The 23,585-nt window shown below is 35.0% G+C and overlaps 3 protein-coding genes across 20 annotated transcripts in view; 1 reads left to right on the forward strand and 2 right to left on the reverse strand.

Moving 5' to 3' along the window:
- The first annotated feature begins 733 nt into the window (after nt 1-733).
- On the forward strand, nt 734-11,053 carry dpys (dihydropyrimidinase). The gene is made up of 9 exons (XM_042773087.1): nt 734-1,189; nt 2,145-2,303; nt 2,513-2,692; nt 5,306-5,495; nt 5,956-6,112; nt 6,282-6,423; nt 6,555-6,697; nt 10,312-10,519; nt 10,635-11,053. Exons 1-9 carry the CDS (start codon nt 938-940, stop codon nt 10,707-10,709), a joined length of 1,506 nt encoding a protein of 501 aa, XP_042629021.1. The 5' UTR covers nt 734-937; the 3' UTR covers nt 10,710-11,053.
- A 391-nt stretch (nt 11,054-11,444) lies between these two features.
- On the reverse strand, nt 11,445-15,245 carry LOC109087805 (dendritic cell-specific transmembrane protein). The gene is made up of 4 exons (XM_042773088.1): nt 15,176-15,245; nt 13,708-14,784; nt 12,467-12,799; nt 11,445-11,982 (listed from the first exon to the last, which is right to left on the reverse strand). Exons 2-4 carry the CDS (start codon nt 14,770-14,772, stop codon nt 11,923-11,925), a joined length of 1,458 nt encoding a protein of 485 aa, XP_042629022.1. The 5' UTR covers nt 14,773-14,784; nt 15,176-15,245; the 3' UTR covers nt 11,445-11,922.
- Nucleotides 15,246-15,739: 494 nt separating this feature from the next.
- The window catches only part of LOC109087787 (regulating synaptic membrane exocytosis protein 2-like), a 150,135-nt gene continuing 142,289 nt past the window's right edge, over nt 15,740-23,585 (reverse strand). For all 18 annotated transcript variants that reach the window (XM_042773095.1, XM_042773090.1, XM_042773089.1 and 15 more), the window contains 5 exons: nt 20,893-21,034; nt 19,828-19,940; nt 19,605-19,706; nt 19,372-19,511; nt 15,740-18,208 (listed from right to left, as the gene is read on the reverse strand). In XM_042773095.1, coding sequence (XP_042629029.1) covers nt 17,993-18,208; nt 19,372-19,511; nt 19,605-19,706; nt 19,828-19,940; nt 20,893-21,034 — 713 coding nt within the window. In that variant the 3' untranslated portion in view covers nt 15,740-17,992. The remainder of the gene's footprint in view (nt 18,209-19,371; nt 19,512-19,604; nt 19,707-19,827; nt 19,941-20,892; nt 21,035-23,585) is intronic.

Raw genomic sequence — 23,585 nt, forward strand, 5'->3', positions numbered from 1 at the left:
ACAATAAAGAAAACACAAAATATTACAGGATTTATAGTTCGTTTTTCTTGGATAAAAGTCTTGCTAGGAACCGTTTATTAATCGGAGGATTAACAGATTGAGTTAATAAAATATTTCATTTAAAATCAATAATTGATTTCGATCAAGCACTTGATGTCGGCCGAATGTACAGCAGGCTAAATTGCCCTTCCTATATTAGACATCCTTCAAATACTTTTTTATGCCATTTAAAAAGGTTACCATGATACTAGCTTACTATGCATCTGATCTTTGTTGTTCGTTCAAATGAAAAATCAAGGTCATGATCATCATATCAGATTTAATACACGAGACTATTATAATAAAATAATATATTTTTTTTAAAAAAAGTAAAAGAAAACTCTTTATAAAGAGTAAAGACTCAAAAATCTTTTTTTTTTTTTTTTAACTAACCATCCGTACGAACCGATTGCCTCAGATGAATCATGTTCATCATTTCGTTCACTTGTTTGAAACAGGTCGCCCAAGTTTCGCAGTTGTGTTTAATCACGTTTAAAGATATCCTGACACTTTTTGTTAAACACAACGTGTATGCTAAAGAGAATACGATGATATAAAAGGCATAAAAGTTTGTAGAGTCCTATATTTAGGACCTGGTGGCTTCTGGGAACACTCTGAGTGATGAATTGATTTGAACCTGTTCACTGAACCGAGTTCAGATAAATCATGCTCATCATGTCAGAAACAGGCTAAACGGATAGGTCGGTTGGGCGGGTTTCGCAATGAAATGGGTGAGAGGTTTTAAAAAAAAGCACTTCTAACCCAACACTGACAGACAGTGATTCACGTTTCTAGAGTTGCATGTTTATTGAAGAAAACAAATTCATCTGTAGAGCATAATTTGGACTCTTTTTAATCATCGTTTAAACGTGCATTAGTAAGCTAGTAAAAAGAAAATATGACAACTCAAAGCCGGATTTTAATTAAAGGAGGGAAGGTGGTAAATGAGGATTTCTCGGAGATGGCAGACGTGTTTATTGAAGATGGCGTTATCAGTGCAGTTGGCTCAGATCTGCAGGTAGCAGCTGGCACACGGGTCATCGATGCCACAGACAGACTCGTGCTGCCCGGTGGAATAGACACTCACACACACATGGAGCTGTCATTCATGGGCACCACAGCTGTGGATGACTTTCATACTGGTACCAAGGTAAATACAATTGATGAAAATCGTTTTGTGCATCCATTATTGTTCCTAAACTCATTTTAAATAATCATTTTAATTTTTGAAATGAAATAAAAACATTGAAATTACACATAATGTCTGGAGCCCCTATTGATGGCATTAGTCTCATGATTCTAATGATGTCTGGTTTGTTAGTAGCTCATTTGAGGTAATCCATTATTAAATATTGTATATTAAAACTTTGTTCTACTCATTTTTCCTTCCTTCTAGTTTCCCCTCTTTACTGTGACGAATTTACTGTATTCTTGCACATGGAGCAATTCAAATAAGCTCAGTGTGCTTGTAACAGAACATTATGGCTTATACATTTATTTTCACCTACTGCATACTGGCATCGTCACTTAAATGTCTTACAGGACAGAACAGTCACTTGAATGCCATTGGATGCATGAACTATGAACTTAGAACCTAACAAAATATAAAAGAAAAAATAGTTTTAACTTTATCATATTTTATACATCAGGCTTTTATGGCCCATATAAGGATTTAGTGAAAATAAGAGAAACATCAATATTACACAGAGGATGAAACTGAGCAAAAATATATGCATTTTGGTACAGATATTGTTATATATATGGCCAAAAAGTAAGATGATATATTGATAGCTTTTAATGTGAATCAGTGATCTCTATAACAGTATGTATATAAATGCATATAAATATCACTCGATAATATGTCTTAGTAAGCTGATGTTTAATGCTTAGTTTTATGATTAAAGCTCTGTAGTTTTATTATATAAAACTAATTTTGAGAGGCAAAACATATAATGTAATGCAATACAATGGTGATTGATAAAACAAACGATGTATGGATAATTAAGTAAACCTGAGTTGCTTCAGATGTGACTAGAGAGTTAATTTGTAACAATGTAAGTGTTGATGTTCCGTTGCTTTACTTTGCTAATACCATGTGTCCACAGGCCGCAGTCGCAGGAGGCACGACTATGATCCTGGACTTTGTCATCCCACAGAAGGGGTGTTCACTTTTAGAAGCCTATGAGCGGTGGAGAACAACGGCTGACCCCAAAGTCTGCTGCGATTACTCCCTTCATATGGCAGTAACCTGGTGGGATGACACTGTATGGCTGCTACCATATATTTCAAAATAAATACATTATATTTTAATTATGAACATTGCACTAAAGGTCATTTTTTAAATATGAATTTACAAACTGTTTCATTCTACTTAAGTGTGGTCCTCCCTCATGGTGGGATTACATGGGATTTTCCTCTGACTATAAATGTGATCATTAATATCATTAACATATAAATCTGGGACTTTCTCTAGGTCAAGAAGGAAATGGAGACTCTTGTTCATGAAAAAGGTGTCAACTCTTTTAAGATGTTCATGGCATACAAAGACGTCTTCATGCTGCGTGACCATGAGCTCTTTGCGGTATTTGCCCAGTGTAAAGAGACTGGAGCAATAGCTCAAGTCCATGCAGAGAATGGAGACCTTATTGCAGAGGTGAGAAGTATTCTGAGTTTATATTTATGACATAAAATTACAATTCTGCTTCTTGTTTGCAGCCATTCAAATTCAAGAATCTACCATGGAACTATGTTCTAAATGACACACAACCTTAAAAGGTACCCTAAAACACTAAACTTGATGCCAGATATGAGGGGAGAACCACTGTTTTCTCCAAATAAGATTTTGGTGAAAAGTTTTTAAAATAACCTTCTTTTTTTCCACTCTAAATATATATACATTTGTTTTTGGAATTGAATGGTTCCATGGATGTTAGAGGTTTTTCATGGAACCACAGATACCAAAAAAATAAATAAATAAATAAATAAAAAAACTTTCATTTTAAGAGTGTTGGATCTGTTTAGAAACTCTCTTTGTCTGTTAAGAGATCCCCCCCAACCAAAGCTCTCTGCTCTTTCGCCCCTGAGTTAAACTTCACCATGATTTAAGAAGAGTACACCAGTGTGCAGGTGTTTCTTGTAAATCATTCTTTAAATGCCAAGTTGATCAAGCCCTAAACAAACAGGCCATGTTACACAAGAACTGGCCTGTGCTTTTAAACTGCACACATTTTTTACAAATTATATCTGGTCAAAAGGTCAAGGGCATATTGTGCTGAGAACTGTTAGAAATGTAATGTTTAATGTGATTTTATTTTTTAACGAACAATAACCAGCTATTTTTATCTCGTAAATACTGACCACATTTATTTTTAGACAGTCTATTGCCCAACATGTGGCAAAAAGCAGTAGAAAGAACCAGATGTGTCATGTAAGTCTTAGAAAGGTCAGAGTTAATGGAGCAGTTTATGATATGCCACTAAAAGTACATATTTAGGCAATTTATACTGAATGTTAACATTAACTGAAATACATTTTGAAATCCTGGCATTCTTAGAACAAATCACATGACAATTACAAACATGTGAAATATGATTCCAGTGGAGGGCAGCACATGTATAAATGAGTTAATGAAGCTGTGTGTTGGCTGGCTATGTTTTTCACTAGTTTCAGAACGACTATGGTATAAATCATGTACAGGGAGACGAGGTGTAACAAATCGGTCAGTTAGAGCCTCAGGTAGGATAGAAGGAGTCAAGACCAGACTTGACAAAGACTAAAACACATATCTTAAACAACAACTCTAAAGAGAGACCGCAGGTTCAGGTTCTTGACCAGTAGTTTCTCAAAAGAAACTAAAAGATCCAAAACCAAAAGTGCAAAGGAATGCTTTTCCCTCTCTCTTTCTCTTAAATGAAAATAAACCTTAAATTAAATTCTTAAAGACACAGACCATAGTCTCTCAGTAGCCACACCCATACTTTCAGCATTTTTTGACATAGTCTATCCTTCCTCTTTCCCCTTCTTTAGAAACTCAAGTTTTTTTTATTCAAAGACTCTTAGTAAACTGTAACTTCTGCCTTCACTAATTTTCTAAAAGATAACTTATTAAATTGGTATTTACATTCAAAACAGCATCAGAAGAGGGTGACAGAGAGAGAGAGAGAGAGAGAGAGAGACAGAGAAGCCCAAAATCTAAAGCCAAAATCCTACTGACTTAGGGTAAAAAAGGTAACATTTTTCCTTGGTGTTTCACAAATCGCAAAAACAACTTTAAGTGCTGTATTATGCACGTCAGGCCAGTAGTTGGGAATGTCACTTTGTAAAGAAACATGTAATAGGCCTGGGCATGACATAACTGTTTTCACAATTTTCAGTGTTTTTAATTTACAAAGAGACAACAATGGTATTGTTTTCAAAATCATGTGCACTTTTAAACCCATTTAAAAAAAAATGCATTTTCAGGCTCCCAAAATACCCATAAATGTTCCGTTTTTAGTTTGAAATGGTGTCATGTAAACGTCCCCTTATATTGAATGGCATGGTGGTGAGATCTCTTGGAGTGTTCCAGTAAGCAACAACCGAGTCACAACTCACAACCTTAGCAACCGCATAAAACACCATAGTGACCAACCACATATGAATGCACTTAAAAGGACTCAAAACATCTGGCAACCACTTACAACACCTTAACCACTTACTAAAACATTCAGAACACCTTAGCAACCAGCTACGACACCATAGCAACCACATAAAAATGTACTTAAAACACCCACAGCATCTTAGCAACCACTTAAAACATTCCAGTTACCACATATGAATGCACTAAAACTTAGAATACCTGGGAACCACTAAGACACCTTAACATCTATGTAAGGTGACACTAAAGACATTCAGAACATCTTAGCAACCACATAGCAATGCCTTGGCAACCACCTATGACACTAAAGCAAGATAACATAAGAATGCATTAAAACACTCAGAACACCTTAGTAACCACATAGCAATGCCCTGGCATTGTGGCAGTGAGTTTTGCAAGGCAAGCATCACTCCTGTTTTCTTCAGAAAATGTAAAAATATTTTCTGCTTTGCAAGCACTGCTATTTCCTTCAGAAATGCTAAATATTGTTCAAAATCTTTAGATTATAGTTGCTAAATCTGAAGAATTTTATGCTGATGAAGCATGCTGAGATACAGTTGATGGCTGTCTCACAGAGCATGCATAGATTAGATTTTCTGTGAACATAGATTTGCTTGTGTTCTGACACAGGGGGCTAAGCGTATGCTCTCTCTGGGCATCACGGGTCCTGAGGGCCATGAGATGTGTCGTCCAGAGGAAGTGGAGGCTGAGGCCACACAGCGCGCCATCACTATCGCCCATGCCGCTAACTGCCCGCTCTACGTAGTGCACGTCATGAGCAAATCTGCAGCGAAGGTGGTGGCTAATGCACGCAGAAATGGTGGGTAAAATGAAATGAGACAAGGCAACATGATTATTGATAGGACAAGAGTTTCAAAAACTTACAGGCCTGAATTTGATGTTTTCTGATGCAAATCATAAAATCAGTTCAATTATTTGAAAAACAAATCTTTTATAACATTATAAACTTAACTCACTTTTGGTCAATTTAATGCAGCATTGCTGAATGAAAGTATTAAAAGACTTTTGAAAAAACTAAATCTTATTCTAAACCTTTGAGCAGTAGTCTATAGGAAATACAATAAAGTTGCATCCTACATTAATACGGTTTCATTCAGAAATTGGTAAGATTGTAGATTTAAAATTGGGGAACAACACCATTTAATGTTAATGACTAAGATGAGTTGGTTTTGGCACCTTTGAGGTGATTTCTACATTTCTAAACCAGATTTTCAAAAACTCAGTATTGATCCTTTATCACACTGATTGTTTCTTGTCAGGTCGAGTGGTGTTTGGAGAGCCCATTGCGGCTGGACTGGGCACAGATGGCACTCACTATTGGCATAAGGATTGGGCTCATGCTGCTAGTTTTGTCATGGGCCCACCTTTGAGACCAGACCCCAGTACCCCTGGATATCTAATGGACCTGCTGGCCAAGTATATGTGAACTTTCACGGTTTCAACATTTACTAACATTTCCGTACAAACTCGCATGACTTTCTTTTCTTCCATAGAATACAAAAGTTCAAGCATGTCCCAAGATGAAAAAGTAAGGAATATTAAAAGCATCATTAATGATGAGATGATAATGTGCATTATCTTACAGTGATGATCTAAGCGTAACAGGAACCGATAACTGCACATTCTCAGTGTGCCAGAAAGCCCTTGGGAAAGACGACTTTACCAAAATCCCAAATGGAGTCAATGGTGTTGAAGATAGGATGTCCGTAATATGGGAGAAGGGAGTGGTCAGTATCTATCTATCTATCTATCTATCTATCTATCTCAATGTAGTGCTGACCTTTAACTTTCTCATTCTTGGATGTGAGGTGCAGCGATCACAAAAATAACTCACAATTTGTGGTTTTATTTTCCCTAGCACAGCGGAAAAATGGACGAAAACCGGTTTGTAGCTGTCACCAGTACTAACGCAGCAAAAATCTTCAACCTTTATCCTCGAAAAGGAAGAATTGCTAAAGGCTCTGATGCAGACCTGGTCATATGGGACCCAAAGGCCACCAGGTAACTCACAGCAGCCTAGAAAACTACATGTGACCTCATTTACATGCCCTAATGAATAATGAGCCCTGCTTTATTGTGCAGACATTCCTAACAGCCAGACATTTAATATGAGAAAAAGACTACATCTACTTTAAATACATTTTAATAGATGGCTGGAGCTGTGACGTCAAAACCCAGAAGACTAAATCACTATTTCTATTAGGGATGGGAAGTTTGGATCATTTTACCGACTCGGACCTTTGAGTCTCGTTCAGCAAATGAACAAATCTTTTTTCGAGTAATTTCGTTCATTTTATCAACGTATAATTCAAATGTTACGTGTAATTTCCCTAACATCTACTAGTACTTATGCAAACGTTGATCACACTACAAACAACACAAAACTATAATGCTATAAAACAGAAAAGATTAATTTATTGTTTACCTGGTTCTTCAGTCTATGATTAGCTCACCTCAATAACCTCAATAACCTTATCTGAGAAGTCCTCCGGTTTGAGTCGTTCCTTCATCACGTGACAGCCCACTAAACTTAACCAATGCGGTCTGAGCCGTTAAGAGAATTGATTAGTTCATCTCTCGAGTCTTCTGGTTTATCGAGTCATTCGTTCATCATGTGACAGACCCATAAACTTAACCAATGCATTCTTGAGACGGAAAGGGAATTGATTAGTTCATCTCTTGGGTCTTCGGGTTTATCGAGTCATTCGTTCATCATGTGACAGACCCATAAGCTTATAAAAGGCTTTAACCTATCGTTTGTTCTTTTGTCACATGACGTGACAGCATTGGATAGAGAAATTAACTTACAAGCTTCCTTACAAATGGGTGCATAGTTATTATTATTATCATAATCATCATCATCATTATTATAATTATTTACTCTTACAGTTACTGAGTTTCTGGTCTCAAATTGTAGCTTTTTACTTCTTACAGTTTACAAATGTGTGAATTTCTGTCACGATGGTTATTTTCCATACACTGAATGTTGTAACAAAGGTAATAAAGAGTTGGTTGTTATTATTATTAAGTCTCTTTCCAGCTCAAGACTGCATTGGTTACGCTATGGGTCTGTCACGTGATGAACGAATGCCTCGATAAACCCGAAGACTCGAGAGATGAACTAATCAATTCTCTTTCCGGCTCAGACTGCATTGACTGAAACAGGTAAACTACTACTACAACCAGTACAGAACCTATAGAATATTGCGCATGCGCGACTGAACGAATCACTCCCCGAGACGACTCGTTCTTCCCGAGTCACATTAAAGATTCGTTCAAAATGAACGAATCGTTCAAGAACGACACATCACTAATTTCTATTAAAAAATAAGGTCTGTGGTAAACTTGGACATTTTGCACCCCCAATTATACGAATTTCCATAGTCAGGAATTGTTTTAATATTCCAATGGGCCGTTTTGTGACATCACAAAACCCGGAAAACAATGCTGTAGTCTAAACGAGCCGTTCGTTGTAGTTCTTGAAAAAGGATTTTTAAAAAATGAAATATGTCCCTTTGGAGTGGACTTTAAGATTTGTAACTTTGTAGATCTTTTTTTTATGCCCAAACATACACATTACACACTGACTAAAATTCAAAAAGTGAAAAAGCATAATAGGACCCCTTTAAGGGTTTGCATTTAAACAAACCACTAACCCTAAGTATTGGGAAAAAAATGATATCTGAAACTCTACAGCTTTTTGAGGAGATGTGTACTTTTACTTTTCTTAGTCATCAGACTTACAGTTTTCACCTGGTGGATAATAAAACAGGACAAATTGTCCCATAAACTTTGATTGAAAGAGGCACTTGAGCCAAGTTTGGATTGTATAATTTCATGGGCTTCAGCTTTTACATATCTTCATTTCATGACTTCTCAAGTTTATTTGTAATTGAATAAGTCAGCAATGTTGTTGAGCTTTGTACATCACTTTAATTGCTATGTTTTTGTTATTTGGCTGAAATGAGCCAATCTGCTTGATATATTTCAAAAATGAAATCTATATACCTCAGTTTTTGGAGGGTCTTTAGTCACATATTTGGACCTGACATAAATAGAAAACTAAATCTGTAAAGTTTGCTTTAAAATGCTTTGAAATGTATAAACATCTGTAGGCTCAAATACCTGGGTTGATGGTTAAGCATGTTTCTACATGAATGGGGTCATACAGGTTCTATAAGTGCTGGAAGTACTGAGGCAGATGTTGCCATGACGAAGCATTAATACAGCGGATTGGCTGCAAAGACGTGACCATAAATGGAGAAACTGAAGCGTTCTTCCTGCTCAAACGCGTCGTCTGTAAAGCGCACGCATGAGAGGAGAGGACGGAAACAGCAGACGGCCGAGGGTCTTATGTAATTGGGCCACGTTGCTGTTCCTTTTCCCCCATGAATCTGGGCTGAATCCTCCTCCTCCTAGGCAAATAACCAAATAACCATGTGAGTTAAGCAGCGAGGAGCAATGTGCTGAAATTTAGTGCACAGCAGCGCTGCATTAATCAGAGCTGAGCGCTTGTGTAAGAGACCGGTGACGCTTATGGGTCCATATTTTTCAATTAGGGTCAACTGGATGACTTGTATGTTCCTAACAGAAAATAATGGAAAGCAAGACAGTTGTACACGATATTTGCATTAACCTACACTTTATGTTTAGATTGAAACATAATTGTACATCACATTTGATTGGACTGACAGGTAATTCTATTATGAAATTGCATAATTATCCATCCTTAATTATTAAGACAAAGCATTATGATTTTACCACTTGTAAGGGTTAATCATAGGCACCAAGTGATTAATATTCAATAAGTTGTTATACCAAGTGTAAATGTAAAACCAAGTTTTTCTGCAAGCAACATAAAAAATTCAAACTTAAAAGAAAGAAACTGCAAAAGGGAAACTGTCAGACACCGTGAAAGAGAAGCTGTCAGAAGATAAGAATGAGTTTGCAATATTTTAGGCAATATATTTCAAGCAGTACAACCTTTACCCTCAAATTTGGGACTATAGCATTAATCATTTTGAAATGCTGTAATATTTATTGTCCTTCAAAGCATTATAATAGATGCAACAATAAATGATAGTTCACAAGGCATGCAATTTTTATACATAACAAATCAGTTAATGGAAACGTTGTACAGGCAAGTTTTTAGTCAAGCTGAATACAATGTGAAAATGAATATCCTTTGCACTGTATCAGTTGATGGAATCCACAACTTTAACTATCTTTCTAAATTAGCTCTTTAAGATGATAGCTGTCATCTTAATGGGAAAACTTATTTTTGCTGGTTTGTCTCAGTGCTGGAGACAGATGGCCATGCAGAGCTCATTCTTTGAACTGTGCTGATACAGCAAAAGAATGGTTAAAAAACAAGCTGAATATGGGAAACAACAGATTTGGGCTGAAAAACTGTAGTTTGCAATTTTACACACTTTAAATTGGCTCAAAGGTTCTTCTGCTGATTTATTAAAGTATTTGTTTTAATACCTACAGTACATGCTAATAATTATATATGTACACACTGGTTTACATCATATATAAGTGTAAGTCAGTAAGTAAACTTGCATATATTCATGTCTTTTGTTTTTATTTATGTAATCTTATGTTGTTTTTAGGGTGATTTCAGCAAAGACTCACCACCAGGCTGTGGACTATAACATTTTTGAGGGAATGCTGTGTCATGGGCTTCCAGTGGTCACGATCTCCAGGGGGAAGGTGGTTTATGAAAATGGGCAACTGTTCACAAACCCGGGCGCGGGACAATACATCCCACGGAAACCCTTCGCTGAATTTGTGTACAATAGAATTAATCAGCGGGAAAAGGTCAGATAAGTTTGGGCTCTGCTTTAAGACTGCCCAGCAGCATCCCCTAAAATTTGGAAGTGTGGTCATTGTGTGCAATATGAACTATAGTTAATGATTATGTCTGTTTTTTTAGGTTGGAAAGCCCAGTGCTGTGTGCAGAGAACCGTACACTGGAGAAATCATATCTGTAGCCCCAAAAAGATCCTGAATCACGGAAGAAAAATGTTTTATAAGATGAATTTGCAGTATACTATTAAAAATGAAGCCTCTAGTTACAACCAAAAAAATAGTTACAGCCTAATGCCACAGAAGATACTTTTCAAGCTTCACAAAGAAGTTTTTGGTGCTGCAAAGAACCCAGAAACCAATGCACTACTCTGAAGAACCCATAAAACCATATTTATGGGTTCTCTCTACAGTGGAAAAAGATGGTGCTTCAAAGAATGACTGAAGGAGCACTTAAGCATTAGTGATAAACAATGATCAGTTCTGAGATTCTCCTGTAAATTGTGTTTTAAGTCCTCTCCTAAAATTACAGTTTTGTCAGATACACTTCTTGTTTTTTTTTTTTTTTTTTTTTTTTTTTTTAAAGCTACAAAATGTTTAAATACATTTTTATAATCTACCAATGAGAAGAGTAGACTCTTAAGTAGAAGAGAGACTCTGAGAAGAGATGATTTTTTTTTTTTTTTTTTTTGAGAAAAGCTACTTTTATTCAGTTAGGATGCAACAAATTGACCAAAAGTGACACTAAAGACATTTATAATATTGCAAAAGATTTATATTTCAAATGAATGCTATATACAATATATATATTAAAAACAAATATAAGTAAATATTCACTGTTTACAACACTGATCATGAGAAATGTTTCTTGAAAATTCAGCTTTGCTATCAAAGGAAAAAATTACATTAAATATATTAAAATATAATATTTCACAATATACTGTTTTTACTGTGTGATCAAATATATAGAGCCTTGGTAAGCATAAGATCTTTCAAAACCATTATAAACTCTTACCAACCCTAAACTTTTATAATGGTTCTGTACATGTTTTGTATTTTATAGGATACAAGTTTAAAATGTACGCATATGCTCATTGCTCAATGACTTCCACCTCTATCTGAGTCATTTAACCCCTGAAGAGCAAAATGAAAACCATTGTCCCGGTCACAAACAGTGTGTGATGACCACTAGGGCTCCTTGGTCCATACAGCACAAATTGATCACTAGGGCCCAGTGGCCAAATATCCACTTGCCTCTTATACGCTGATCACTGGGTCACCATAAACAGGACACTCCTTTCTACAGTGCAATGAAAAGGTACACTTTTTGATAAAAAGATGTGTGAATGTTGTGTTGTCAATATACTCTATCAAACCTGCGATTATGGCTGGTGTGTTGCAAATTTCAAGTATATTTAAACAGCATCAGGGTTTGTCCTCTGCTTATGGAAGAGTAAGGGGCACCAAAAACTGGGCTGTGATAAAAAAGAAAAAAGATTTTGTTTATAAAATATACATTAAACCAGTTAAGGACAAAACATCCCCTGCAAGAACTTAAATACAGATGTTCACACAACGTTTTTTTTAATGTATACTAAATGTATCACAAAACAATCACAATGCAAATGTGTGCTGCAATACCATAGCATCTATCAATATACACCTTTTGCTACTGTATATTTCTGGAGAAGCAAAACTGCAGACTTGTTTTAAGAGCATATATTTTGAATTAAATGCGTTATTCTTACCTCACTGGTAATTTCAAAAGCATAAATAAAACTGAGTGAGGTTTATTCTTAAAGCAAGAAGAAATCCAACTATTTAAATATGGGGTAATAAATTTAAACTTAATTTATATTTTCTCCTAAAACAAGTCTTTGTATGTTGCACGCTCAAGTAAATTTATTCAGTTTTAATATATATATTATATTTACACGCACTAGTAAACCTGTGACCAACCTGCATGGCTAAGGTCGTCAGACTTCCTTCATGCTCTTCTGCTTTAGTTTTGCACCGCTTTCTTAAAATCTGTTCATGTAGATAGGCAGCTCTTTTCTCTGCAACATCTGAGAAAAACTGTTCGGATAGCAAAACCCTGAGCTGAACCATCTGTGATGACAGCAGAATCAGAACAAGCAGCAAGGCCAGGACCACAGTCAGAGGAACCAGAGACTGATAGAGCCACAGTTCCGGTTCAGGCAAACACTTCTTCTCAAACAGAGACACTGTGTAGGAAAAGTCTGCCCCTGTTGCATTTCCAACAACAGGTAAACCTAGAAATAATGTGGCTTCCTTTAAAAACAAAGGAGAAATGGAAAGAAAATAATTACCTATATGAAATTCAGACATCAATTACCCACCCTCACGTCAGTCTGGAGTTGTGTTTTTCTTTCTTTCTTCTGAAGAACACAAAATATATTTTGCAGAATGTGGTCCAAACAACACTGGGCCCCATTGACTTTTACTGTATGGCAAAAAAAAACAAACACAGATTTTTTTTTTCTTCTTTTTTTTCAAAGAAAGAAAGTCATACATGTTCGGAATGACATGAGGGTGAGTAAATTATGACAACATTTTCATTTTTGCATGAATTATCCCTTTAAACCTACAGAAATGAAGATGATTGTTGTGGCTACAGTATGTTTAAACTGGAGCAGAATACATTTGTCTTTTCTTTAGTTCACACACAATTCAGATATGAATGAGAGTGAAACTGGATTCTATAACCAAAGTGACTGTATTTACCAAAACAAGTACAAGGTACATTCAAAAACAGCTAATTATGATTGCCATTATATGGATAGTTATAAACGGTTTGATTAAAAGAGAGTGAAACCAGTTTCTTTAGGCCTTTCTACTGTACCTTGCTTTTATACACAGAATGTGAAAAAATATATGTGGTTATGTTCACACAACAGAAAGATATGATGGTTATTGCTGGTTAACATGCTAAATAGCTGTTTGTAAACAAATGCTGTTTGGGATTTTTTTATATAGTAGGCCTACTGTAGGCTAGTATATTTTATTTTACATGGATACTTATATTTTTCATTCTTGTTTTTTTTTCCTCTCTGAATACAAGGATTTCAACGTCTTTAGAGTGCTAAATACATATTTTCATACTCAGTTTAGTTATAGAAAAATAAAAACATTAAAGGATCCAATTCTCTGTAAAACAATACTGCAACTTTCTTGTTTACCTGAAGTTTTATTCCCACAGGAACATGAAGTGGCTCCAGTTCCCCGAGCCGCTTGCTCAGAACTACAATAAGCCAGTAAACCAGGGAGTCTAGACCGATAAACACCAGCCAGGTGAGACAGTGAGTGAATATGGGAAGACTGAACTTGAGCATGGCTTTCCACCACCGAACCGTCGGACGAATGGACGGAGTCACTATATAACGATGCGATTCGCTTTTGGTGAGCGGAAGAACGTACGGGTTTCCCTTTTCCCTTTGCTGCTCGTCAAAACAACGGAAAGTTTTGGTGATGTATATATTGTTGTACTTTTTGTCCACGTGGAATCTTCTCAGGTATAGAGCAGTGAGAAGTACAAGAAATAAAAGACCTAATGTTGGAGACATTATCTTTCCTATTGAAGACAAAGCGTTGGTCAGTGCTAACACATTTTGCGCGGTCTGGTTTAAAGCCTGTTCGGCCTCTGTGAGGTGAATTTTAAAGTCCTCAGAGTCCACCTTTGCTTCTAGTGTAAAATCTGCATGGTAATTCCCTAACGGCAAGTTTATAAAGTAATTTTTAAGTTGCTTTCCCACCCACTTTAGCATTTTAATATAATTCCCTAGGGGTTCTGTATTAACATCCAGTAACTTTTCCTCCAAGTTGCAGAGCAGGCCTTTTGCAAGCAGTTTCATGTTTCGTAACGTGTTCTGGATGTTGAAGAAAATCACTGAACTGGTTCCTAAAGTGAGAAGAAGGCTCTTCGTTTCTTTCATACCCATCGAGATCAAAACCAAGGCTCCGAAACAACGGATCCTTTCTGAGAAATACATCGCTGGGGTTAAGCTTATACAAAAGACACAAGTGAAGGGAAGCGAGACCTCCTGAGCACATCTGAAGGAAAAGTGGAAGATGAGGAAGAGGAAGGTGCTCAGAATAAGGCTGGTGCTAAAACAGGTCAACAGGAGGAGAAGTTTTTCCTTCCAGCTTTTTGTGGTTTTGGTCGTGTAGAGACCACATATTCTGGACCAGACCCTTCGTAGTCCTCCTGCCAGTTGATGCATTTTAGCTCCAATCATCATCATCATCGTCTCAATAACCTGAAAGAACAGAGATTTTGAAATGGTTAATGATTTCATCACTCTAATGTCTGCATTATTTTGATTTACAGTGGCCGCAAAACATATTTAGACACTTTAGCCACACTTAAAAATGTGATTATCATTTAATTAGCTAACCCAATATAAAATCAAGTGAATTATTTTGTAATATATAACAGCAAAAACAGTGTGGCTTAAGTTATATAATACCAATTGTATTATATAATATCATATAATTAGAAATATGTAATGTTGACTGAAGAAATGGTGAATCTGTTACAATACAATTTAGTCTATTTTATTATTTATGAGTTAAACACCATATCTTATTATTTGAAGTCATGCAAGTATTTCACAGTTAGTTAAACTATTTTTTAACTTTTAAACGTACCTTTTATTTGTCAGCAGTCTTGTCAGCTCGTGAGTGTGTTGTGACAGTCCAGCATTCATCTTTTTAATGTAAAAGAGGAGGAAGCGATTTCATCCCCCAGTGTTTTCCTTCCTTTTTTAGCCATCATCTCAGCACTTACTCATAACCAAAGAACAGCACGCACAAAAACCACCTCATGATTAATGTGTTTTCAGGGTAGAAAAATAACAAGTTGTTTGTGGAAAGCTGCATGCTTGCTTTCCAAGTATCTTGATCATTTTGATAATGCAGGGAAACAAAACAAATATTCTAGGGCAAAATTATAGCACTACATTTATGATATAATGAATAAATAACTTAAAACAATTATTATTTTATATATATATTACATATATATGTTTGTATATACACAGTACATTGCTATTTACCATTGATATATTCTACAGTATATAATGAAGCTTTTTTTCTCAAATTATGTATTTTCTACACTTTTTAAGTTAGGCTAAAGCTGTATGCATGTGTGAGTGTGTGAGTACTATATGTTCTATTGTTTTGCATGTCATGTCAAGAAACATTAGAGACGTATTGCTGTTGTTTGCGAACGCTCATTTTCCAGTGTAATATCCATTTTTTATTTTTTCATTTGAAAAATAACTTACATAAATCTCTGTACTCAACCATACTTGACCAAGACATAGCCTTGGCATGAACACATCGCACCAAAAAAAAAAAAAAAAAAAAAAAAAAAAATCCAACAATAGAGAAGGCATTTGAAATAGAACAGAACATACCTTTGACATCATGAGACATTATACCACTTCCATAACATTTGACAATATCTAGAGAGAGATTTCTATTAAAATTCTGTAGATTGTGACAGACGTACACATGAATCATAATTGGACAAAGCGTGATAAGTTTAAAAAAAAAAATCATATTGGTTAATCAGAAAAGTTTATTTTCAAAGGAAGAGGTGTAATGTCTCAGTGTATTATTTCCATTCAGGCAATAAAACTATGATTCCTAAACCTCTCAGATATAAGAAGCTCTGATTATTACTAAAAAATAGAAAATAAAAAATAAACAGGTCTTGGCTTGTAAATAAACTAACAAAAATATATTAAATGACTTGCTTTCTCGAAACGAAGAAATAAAAACCAAAGTTATATTGTGTGGCAATATCATCGTCCTGATGTGCATTTCTCTGCAGACAGCATCATGCTCGGAAAACTGTACAGCACAATACTGCGAAAGTCAGTGAGCTGCAGCCGTCTCAGGTAAAAAGATCTCGTGAAATTTTGGGCTCTTTTGTCAGGAATACTGCAGCTCATATTTCCGTAAAGATATAAAAATCCCTGGTCACGTTTTTCTCTTAAATTTGTCAACAAAGTATGATTTTACAAGGTGGAATGTTCATTCTGAATTTTTGCCCTTCTGGTCCGTGTGAGACCACTGCCTAATTTTCACTAAAATTCAATTCAGGGTGAAGGGGGGAGAGAGGATCGTCGTCGACATGCACTGTACAAGAAACTGCTTCTTTTTTTTTTCTCTCCAACTATCGTCTTTATCAAAACATGCTGAGTTACTGGAAGATGTGCCCAAGCCATGTTGCCAAAAACCCTTTTCAACATGCTTGTTAAACGAGTGAACTTCAAACAATATACAGACTAAAACTAGAAGAGCTGGAGGAAATGAACAGCCCTGAAAATGAAAATTAAAAGAACTGGAACAATATCGGGGGGAAATCTGACAAAGGAAGCAAGAAGTACAGAGAGTTTACCCTGGGACAAGGGAGAAGTAGAGAAACGTACAATTTGCACATCATCTTTAGCTTCATAAGGCTTACGCCTTTACAATAATAAATCATAGACATTTATTTTTTTACGACTTTGTCACATGAACAGATTTCTCACTGTAAATAAAATGTTAAACTTGTCATTTATCTGCTTGTCTGTAAAAATACAGTAGAGAGACCAATAAACGGTCTACAGGACACAAAACAAGGTTTCATGGTTTTCTTTTTTTTTTTAATCACACGGTAGCATTCACTCCCCATGAAAATCATGCACTAGTGAAATTTATCTTTAAAAATAATAGAAATTGTTGAAAATGGCTGATCTGATACATTTTTCTTTTCTTTTTTTTTCTTGTCATCTTTTTTTGTAAGTAGCAGTCTGAGAAAATTATTTTCTATCCACTTTTTTTATGTTCAGCTAAAGTTGTGTCCATGCAACAAAAAAACTTGTTATTTCTTCTTTAGGTTTCATACGGTATCAAGAGAAGTACTTCAATTTGATCTTAAAAGATGATTCAAACCTACATTTCATCTCTCTATTGACTGGGGAGTGAGGTGTTCATTCCCACGTCATGTTCTTGTTTTGTGTGTACATTTCTGGGTCTGTTGGCATGGCTTGACCCAAGGAACACTGTTAGCCCATGTAGATACAAATACATCAACATTAAAAGAAACATACATGGAAAAAGAAAGTTGAAGAGAACATTTCACCCCATTAAAAAGGGCTTCTGAAGAACTCGACTTGTCAGTTCTCAGTCCAGACTCATCTCAAATGGCTTCAAATAGATTCTAAAAGCAGGAATTGTGACGTTCCTCAAGCTAAGGAGGCCATTTTCCAGCTTCGTCTTGTCCCTGCCCTCTAGGGGTTGCTCTTTTTGCACACAATTTGTGCAGCATTTTTTGCGACCGCTTTTTTCACCCCTAAGAAACAAGCTCTGAACACACAACATCAAGCATGCAGTGTTACCGGGGGGGCGGGACCTGTCGCAAATCTCAAACTCCACCCAATGGCTGCTACAATAACGCTAGATTTCAGAAAACTGCTACGAGCGTCCGAACGGCCCAGACCCGCTGTCGAGAGATGACTGGGAAGCTCTTCTGGTCAACGGGGCCAAAGTTGGGTCGACCAATGAAGAGGGAGGAAAAAGCTTGAACCAGCCAATAACCATGTTTGACAAGTCCAGATCATCTAAAAGTATCTGAGCAGCTCCCATGAAGGATTTGTGGTCCATACGTCCATACTCTCCCCACACAATGATCTACGATTGGAAGAGAATAAACGGTCATCAATATCTAGTCACAATCACAGAAAAAAATGACAATAAATGACTATAAATTAGTGATAGGCTTAGGCCATGGCTCATAATAAAAAATGTAAAAGCTATCTAAGTCAATATACTGTAAAAAAGGTGTTGCTTTAAATTCATTTAAATTAGTACTATCAAACAATTATTCACAATTAATCTCATCCAAAATAAAAGTTTTTTTTGTTTACATTATACATGTATGTGTATTGTGTATATTTATTTTGTATATATAAATACACACATACAGTATATAATTTGAAAATATTTACGTTTATACATTTATATATTCATATTCTTATATTTTATATTATATTTAAATATATTTAATATATAAACAACATTTTTCTTAAATATATGCATGCATGTGTTTGTATTTATTTATACATAATAAATATACACAGTATACACATATATTATGTAAACAAACTTTTATTTTGGATGTGATTAATAGCGATTAATTGTTTGACAGCACTAATAAATATATTTAATATATAAACAACACATTTTTTTAAATATATGCATGCATGTGTTTGTATTTATATATACACGATAAATATACACAGTATACACATATTATGTAAACAAAAACTTATTTTGAATGTGATTAATCGTGATTAATCATTTGACAGCACTAATTCAAATATATTATCTTATCTTATTATGCTCATACCATTTATTCAGCAATTAAATTATTATTATATATGACATGGCTTTATACATAAAAAAAAAATACAACAAATATTTTTTTTTAATAAATACATTTATATTTAAATAATTTTTAAATATTATATATATATATATATATATTTCAAAACAGTTATGTAATATATATATATATATATATATATATATATATATATATATATATATATATATATATATATATATATATATATATATATATATATATATATATATATATTATTTAGAAAATATATATATTTTAAAATTTATACACACATATACATGTATACATTATATATACAATATACAATTTATATATTTTTTTTTAAAATTTAAATAATATATATATTATATTCGATTCAATTCAATTGTAGTAATTGTACATAATGACCTAAAACTGGTAAATAAAACCATTAGTGATGACATTTTACCTGTAAAACCTTTCCTCCTGGGGTCTCTTCAAATGACAGCTGCTGCTGGTAAAGAGGGTCTAGTGTTTTTCGTGCTACTTTTGTTTTCTTCTTGGCTATGCAGGCACCATTCTCTAGTAGATACACCTTTACGTAAGGGGCTGGAGAAGATGAACCACAGATGGAGTTTAATCGTGAGTGATGAGTTTTCAAGTGCCTAAGAAATCACCATCAGAAAGCGTAACCACACTCACCTGGCAGTGCCTTAGAACCTGGTTTTCCCACAAGGCCTCTGGCTCGGATGACCTCTACCTCTAGGGCTCCTTTCTTTTCCACCATCCCGATCTGAATGTCACCTAGACATGGAACAAATCAAGGATATATGAGTCACACATGGGTAATAATGCTGTAGGGATTTTGAGTGCTACTGGAGACACAAGTGAAGTGTGTATACAGAACCAATAAACAAGAGCTCACCCATAGGGGGCGTGGCTAACGTCTGTCTCCCCACAAGCTGGGCGGGGCCAAGTCCATCCAGGAAATCACTGAACTGACTGTCAGAAGAGAGTCTCACTCCAGCGAAAATGAGGCTGAGAAGAAAAGGTTTTGATTATTTTGATGCATTTACAGTGGAAGTGTCTGGGCAAGACATTCTGCTGGGTGTAAAAGCAGTTAAATTTGTTCTGCTGTGCAAAAATGTAGCTGTAATGTCATCAAAATTGCTGTTTTTGTAGATCAACTTCTTATTACTACCTGTAATGTGGATTTTTCTCCATGTAAATAGTTACTTTCTGGTGTTGCTGCATGTATTCTGTAAAAGTTACCAGGCTTACAACTTTAAATGACATGGCAGCAGGTGAAAGATTAGACAGACACTTATTTTATATAATGTTTTAATCCTAAAGTGATACTTTGTGTCAATGTTCATTATTATTAACATTTGGTGCAACACCCTGACCCATAGACTTTCATTATAAATTGACATTACTGTCAATGCAATTTTTGTTTAAATACAATCATGAATAGAATTTATTTTCCATCGTAAATGACAACAGGTCACAGATGTTTTATTATTATTATCATTATCATTATTATTATTAATATTATGTATTTTAATAATATTTTTTAAAACATGCATATATACAGTATAACATTTATTTTTACTATGATTATACATATTTTAATATCTACATTTATAATATACATATCATCATCATTAATAATAATTTATTATTATTACTATTAATAATAATAATAATAATAATTCTTTATTTTAATAATTATTTAAAATAAGCATATAAATAATATATTTGTTTTATTGCTATTTTTAATTCATGTAAATTTATTATAATATAAATAATAATTATTATTAATTATAATTAATAATAACAATTCATTATTAATATTAGTAGTATTATTCATGTATTTTAATAATAATCATATTTGATAAAAATTTATATACACATACACATGTACATACAAATACATGCATTGTCATGTTTGTCGGCAGGATTCTGTTTGCATGTGTGTTTTGTTACTCACTTTCCCTCTGAGCTGAAGCTGTTCATGCTGCCGTCAGTGGATTCGCGGCTGGCCTGCCGGGTCATTCTGCTTCTCATCTCTACGGCCAGTCCTGTCTCTGTGCTCCTCTGGATAGTGCTGCGCAGCTTCTTTCCTCCTGCTTCTACGGCGACAGAGAGAAAGAGAGACAGTTTGTCAGTCAGGATATCAAGACATCTCAAGCAGAGTGATGAAGGACACGTTACTGCACATCACCCAACAAGCGGCTCAGATGTGACCGCTGATGTGTTGTTGATCTAGACGGAGTAATATGAAGGTCCAGACACACATGGTTCTGCTCCCACAGGATGGACCGAATTCAAAAATTTCTTGTTTTTGATACAGTGCAGTTTTTCTGTTTCTATATCTGGCCTACAGACATGCTATAGTGTCAGTTATGTGAGATGCAGGGTGATTTGACACGACGGGTTACGCAGGTGCACTGAACCACAATTAGGCATGACGTGAGCAAACACCTCAACCTGTGTCAGCATCCTCTGAGCTGAACAATTCACAACTGACATAAAGAAAGAAGTAGTACATGTTAAATGCAATAACCAGCCTTTTGACTTCACAGGTGATGTGTGTAATGTATTTAATGTTAAAATACTTTCTTCTATATCAATTTAACATGCATAAAGTATAAGAAAGCAATTCTTAGGTTGACTTCCTAAGGATTGTAAACACTTTGGCGTTTCAACTCAATCAGTAGGGTTATTTTAAAGCAGGACTACCTATTTATAAAGAGCTTGGGAAACTTGTTTGGAAATAATCATTATTTCTGGTGCTGCTAGTGGAGCAGATATTACACACTTTTTAATTATATAAGGTTTCCCAATGTATGCTAAAGAGCTGTCACCATAACAAATGGGAGGAAAACATTTTTGAAATATATTGGCATTTTTCATTTTATTTTGGTTGTTTTATGCTTTATTTAGATTTGACAGCTAACTATAACAAAAATCTTATTGTATATGTAAAAAAAGAAAGCACACTGCATTCTTTATTAATACCCTAAGTTGCAATGTTTCATGCCACCTGTAAACCACCTACAGTTAGAGTAATGACTGTATTACTTTGCAAAACAGTAGTTTATTCCCGTTATTATGATTCATTGCACAATTTTACCCAAGCAATAAGTCACCTGAGGCTAAAATCACTGTTAAGCTGTTAAACGCGTTCTCTTGTTGCTTATTGCTTTATTTACTACTACTAAATGTCCAAAATTTATGCACATCCTGTTCTTTTAATGCAAATGCAAAAATACAACTTAATAAAATGATGCAGTAATGTGAGGGCTACTCAGAATGCAGAATTCATTTTAAATAGGTAGGAGAGAGAAGGCTGGCTACAGGAAGCAGACATGGCTGAGAGTAAACCATTCAATCTCAGGTCACACACGGCAGGGTTGATATTATTTTCATTCAATGTCATCCGCCTCTGCTTTCGGCCCTGAGAATAAGCTGCACACAAGAGAATGATGAACATAGCGGCGGATGTTACTGTCCTTTTCTGTACTAATAGGACAGTTGTGTATAATAATCAAGAACTTCTAACGGTTGTGGTCTTGTTGAACTTAACCGAAAAAAACCTGAGAAATAATGATGCACAATGTCAGAAGACTCAATTCAATCATCCCTTAGACTGACAGTCCACCCAAAAATTAAAATTCTGTCTTCATTTACTCACATTCATGTCGTCATTCCAAACCTGTATGACTTTCTTTTTTTCTGCAGAATACAAAAGAAGACATTTTGAAGAATGTTGGTAACCAAAGATTTTCAGTTCCCCTTGACTTCCATTGTACTCTTTGTCCATACAATAGAAGTCAATGGGAACAAAATCTGTTTGGTTACTAATATTCTTAAAAATATCTTCCTTCGTGTTCCACAGAAGGAAGTCAGTCATACAGATTTGGAACAACATGAGGGTGAGTAAATAATGCCAATTAAATTTTTGCGTAGACTGTCGCTTTAATGAGCCATGTTTTCTGATCATGTCTTTAAAAAGCTCTATTAAATGGTGTGACACTATCTTCATGACTATCTTCAAATTAAAATACTCCTATATTAAATTGTAAAGTATTTATACATCATTATAGTATTTGTGTTGTACTGGCTTTGATTTATGCTGATTTAAAAAACAAAACAAAACACTATTACAGTATTATTCTTGTAGTACAATAACAATAATAACCATCAAAGTACAATTTCTGGATTCATTATGGTATTGACAATTTTGGGAGAAATGTGCTTAATTGTAATGAAAAAAAAAAACTATATCCTTCGTTTTATTGGTTGCACCTACACTTTATTTGGTTGCACCTACACATCACCCAAAATGTATTTGTTCTGCAAGATATGAAAAGTCATCTGATATTTCCAATGATATTAACCTCTATAGCGATTGAAGGGGAAGAAAGAGAGATGCTGTAGAGAAAGGAAATCAAACACCTTCAAGGTCATAACACATGACGATGCTTGAGTCCCACCAAAACACACTGCATGACTATTAAGTGCTATAAAACCATCACAACAATTTCTGCACATGAATAACTATTTTCCTGACAGCCATGCACAATTCTTCTCATCATTTATGTAAACTCCACCAGAAAACCATGAATGACCATGAACCAAAATAAACATGAATGAAACAGTTGGTATGCTCTATTAAAA

The sequence above is a fragment of the Cyprinus carpio genome, chromosome A16 (genome assembly GCF_018340385.1).
Source record: "Cyprinus carpio isolate SPL01 chromosome A16, ASM1834038v1, whole genome shotgun sequence".
Lineage (NCBI taxonomy): Eukaryota > Metazoa > Chordata > Actinopteri > Cypriniformes > Cyprinidae > Cyprinus > Cyprinus carpio.

What these genes read in the sequence shown, in the direction of transcription:
- dpys (XM_042773087.1), top strand. Translation starts at nt 938, where the DNA reads ATGACAACTCAAAGCCGGATTTTAATTAAAGGAGGGAAGGTGGTAAAT. An exon ending in TAATATGGGAGAAGGGAGTG is followed by an intron (nt 6,424 to 6,554) that starts GTCAGTATCTAT and finishes TATTTTCCCTAG; the next exon opens with CACAGCGGAAAAATGGACGA. An exon ending in TGGGACCCAAAGGCCACCAG is followed by an intron (nt 6,698 to 10,311) that starts GTAACTCACAGC and finishes TGTTGTTTTTAG; the next exon opens with GGTGATTTCAGCAAAGACTC.
- LOC109087805 (XM_042773088.1), bottom strand. Translation starts at nt 14,772, where the DNA reads ATGATGATGATGATTGGAGCTAAAATGCATCAACTGGCAGGAGGACTA. An exon ending in CTGTGGGAATAAAACTTCAG is followed by an intron (nt 12,800 to 13,707) that starts GTAAACAAGAAA and finishes TTGTTTTTAAAG; the next exon opens with GAAGCCACATTATTTCTAGG. An exon ending in TGACGACCTTAGCCATGCAG is followed by an intron (nt 11,983 to 12,466) that starts GTTGGTCACAGG and finishes TTTTTATCACAG; the next exon opens with CCCAGTTTTTGGTGCCCCTT.